The 2,959-nt window shown below is 48.1% G+C and overlaps 1 protein-coding gene across 1 annotated transcript in view; it reads right to left on the bottom strand.

The window, feature by feature from the left end:
* Positions 1 to 2,959, bottom strand: part of SNX19 (sorting nexin 19) — a 67,552-nt gene that overhangs the window by 63,683 nt on the left and 910 nt on the right. Inside the window, exons 2-3 of the mRNA XM_015426514.1 lie at positions 2,153 to 2,921; positions 883 to 1,021 (exon numbers count right to left, since the gene is read on the bottom strand). Of these exons, the coding sequence (XP_015282000.1) occupies positions 883 to 1,021; positions 2,153 to 2,921 (908 nt within the window). The remainder of the gene's footprint in view (positions 1 to 882; positions 1,022 to 2,152; positions 2,922 to 2,959) is intronic.

Consider the following 2,959-nt stretch of genomic DNA (forward strand, 5'->3'; position numbering starts at 1 on the left):
CAAAGGCTACTGTTTAAAAAGAAAGGATGTAGCCCTTGGGCTGAAAAAGAAAACAAAATCCACGACAAAAGCCAGCTATCGGTTCCAGAAGATATGCACATCTCCAATTATGGGCCATGTTCAACTGAACCCCAGATGCTGTATAGCACTGGGGGTGGGGGGGCACTCAGCACCTCTTGGCACAATTCTGTGCAAAATAAATAAATAAGGTGCCAAAATGTTGTTCTTGCCAAGTTCATTTATTTTAGAAATGAATAAATAAACGATGTTGTTCTCTGCTTCAAAAAGAAGTCAGCAGGCTAAAATGGTTCTCGTACAACGATCCTCAGGCTAGAAGCAGACTGTAAAAAAATATAAATATCTAAAATGTACTAACCAATAAGATATAGTTAGGTACATGTCTTATATTAATTGTATTTCAATATTCCCAGGATAGCCTCATCTCATCAGATCCCAGAAGCTAAGCAGGGTCGGCCCTGGTTAGTATTAGATGGGAGACCACCAAGGAAGACCAGGGTTGTTTCGCAGAGGCAGGCAAGGGCAAACGACCGCTGAAAAAAATCTATGTGGGTCGCCGTCAATCAGCTGTGAGTTGATGCCACTCTCCACCACCAATATTACCAGCCATGCAACTGGCTGCATTTCCATCACTCGGATTAATTTTACCATTATTCTTTCCCGGGGGGGGGGGATAGACAGAAATAATAGTTTACTCAACATAAATATTTAAGATTATTTTTCAGATTGCCTCCATGCTTGTGACTGTTCAGTACAACGACAGAAAAGAGCTTCCTGCCATCCTTTTTCTTTTCTTTTTTCGCAAGTTGTGGAGCCAAACCGTGTTACCTGAAAAGGCAGAAATAAGCAAGATTTGGTACTAACTTTTAATGAACTTCCGGAGATCTGCCTTCTCCTCCAGTCGGGTCTGCAGGTTCAAGAATTCTCGGTATCTCCGGTTCACTGTGTGGTACGCCACCTGCTGGACACTGCTGGTGTTCTCACTATCCAATGTTGTCTCGTACTGTCAAAGGCAAAGGGGGTGATACTCAGCCTTGGAACGCAAATAACTTTCTACTGTTTTACCAGAAACTGTATAAAAGGCATAGAAGGCACAAGAGTTTTAGAGGAAGAACTACAGAGTTCCCCTTAAAAATGGCGGCCTGCATCTCAGAGAGGCTCACAGTTTACCCATTCAAGATGGAAACCACCTGCCAACTGCAAGCCCCACCAGGCAAGGGGTTTGAACCCTTTTCTGAAACATGGGGCAGATGCCACATTGGGGAACAGTACTCAGAAGAGCCACAAATGGCATGTCAAATAGCCATTCTTTAAAAAGAAGAGCCCTGCTGGATCAGAGCAGTGGTCCATCTAGTCCAGCATCCTGTCTCACACAGCGGTCAACCAGTTCCTCTGGATGACCGACAACAGGACATAGAGGCCAAGACCTTCTCCTGATGTTGCCTCCTGGCTCTGGGATTCAGAGGCTTAGTGTCTCTGAACGTGGAGGTTCCCCTCAGTCACCATGGCTAGTAGCCATTGACAGACTTATCCTCCATGAATCTATCTAATCCCTTTTTAAAGATTATTCCAGAAGGCAGGTGTAATGATACCTGATGAAGTAACTTATTTATTGTCTTATATGTCAATAAAGGCGTTGTTGTAAGCTTATTCCTGTGGCCCTCACTACATCCTCTCTGGCAGAGAATTCCACATTTGACTCACTCTCTGTGTAAAGTAGTATTTCCTTTCATCCACCCTGAAGCTACTGCCCATCAGCTTCCTTAGGAGGACATCACTGATTTAAAAATTACAAACAATCCACGTTTCACTGTCATATTGATAAGGTAGAATCTACTTAACAACATATGAACCTACCCACTCATTCCCGTCATCTTTGGAAGCTCTGCTTCAGTTGCCCTCGCCATCTCAAGCCAGATGTGTGACGACCCGCGAAAGGGCCTTCTCAGTTATGGGACCGAAACTTTGGAACTCCTTCCCTCCCAGAGACATTCATCGGTCTCCCTCTATCAATGTCTTTAGCCAGTAGGTTATGGCTTTTTTGCTTCATCTGGCATAAATATGTTTTGAGTAAATAAAACCAATACCATCTGCCTACCCATTCATAACATGAACAGAGGAACTATTGGGTTACCTTGACCGTATACAAGGTGTACGGGTGGAACCCCGTCCCGCTGTGCTCTCGGGCGGTGATGGTGCCGGTTATCCGCAGGTTCTGGATGACAACCGGGCCATCCGGGCTACTTAGCGGCTCAAAGCTGAAGGTGCCCATGGGTGCAGTGGGAGAAGAGGACAGCAAGCTCGGCAGATCCTGAGGGCTGTGGGCTAGGCCTTCAGAAGACACCAAGTCTCTCTCCAAGTAGGACGGCCGCCTCAAGAAGGACTTCTGCGAGTCCTCCAGAAGAGCCGCCAGGGAAGCGAAGGTCTCCTCCTTGTCCGCGGCTGGTTCGATCAGGATGTCAGGGCACGGGCTGAGAGAGGGGCTCCGCGACCTACAGCCATGACCGTTGTCTAAGAACCTGCTTCTGATTCCCGCCCCGCCTTCCTGATCCAAGCGGTCGGGCCCTTCCAGAGCGCCGAGGGAGTCTGTGAGGAATTCCTCTGTGGACATCAGGACCACGGAGCCGGAGTCCCTTCCTACGTCCGACATGGGGGATTCTATGTCCAGGTACTCACAGGGGAAGAAGGACCCCAAAGGATCTGGCTGGAGGCTGGATGCAGATGTGCTGCTGGCTCTCCTCCCATCAACTTCGGCACTCAGCTCCCTGCTGATGGGTTCTTTCCTTTCCAGTTGATGGTACTCCAAAGCATCCATCGTGTCGTAGACTGAAGATTCCGAACCTCTGGGAGATAGCATCCGTACCTCTGGGATGGTGTCCAACGGAAATGGGAGTGGCAATGAACTGGGCACCACGGGGTGAGGCGGGGAAAGGGCAGGGCC

Source organism: Gekko japonicus, unplaced genomic scaffold (assembly GCF_001447785.1).
Source record: "Gekko japonicus isolate JY-2015 unplaced genomic scaffold, Gekko_japonicus_V1.1 scaffold177, whole genome shotgun sequence".
In the NCBI taxonomy this organism is placed as follows: Eukaryota; Metazoa; Chordata; class Lepidosauria; order Squamata; family Gekkonidae; genus Gekko; species Gekko japonicus.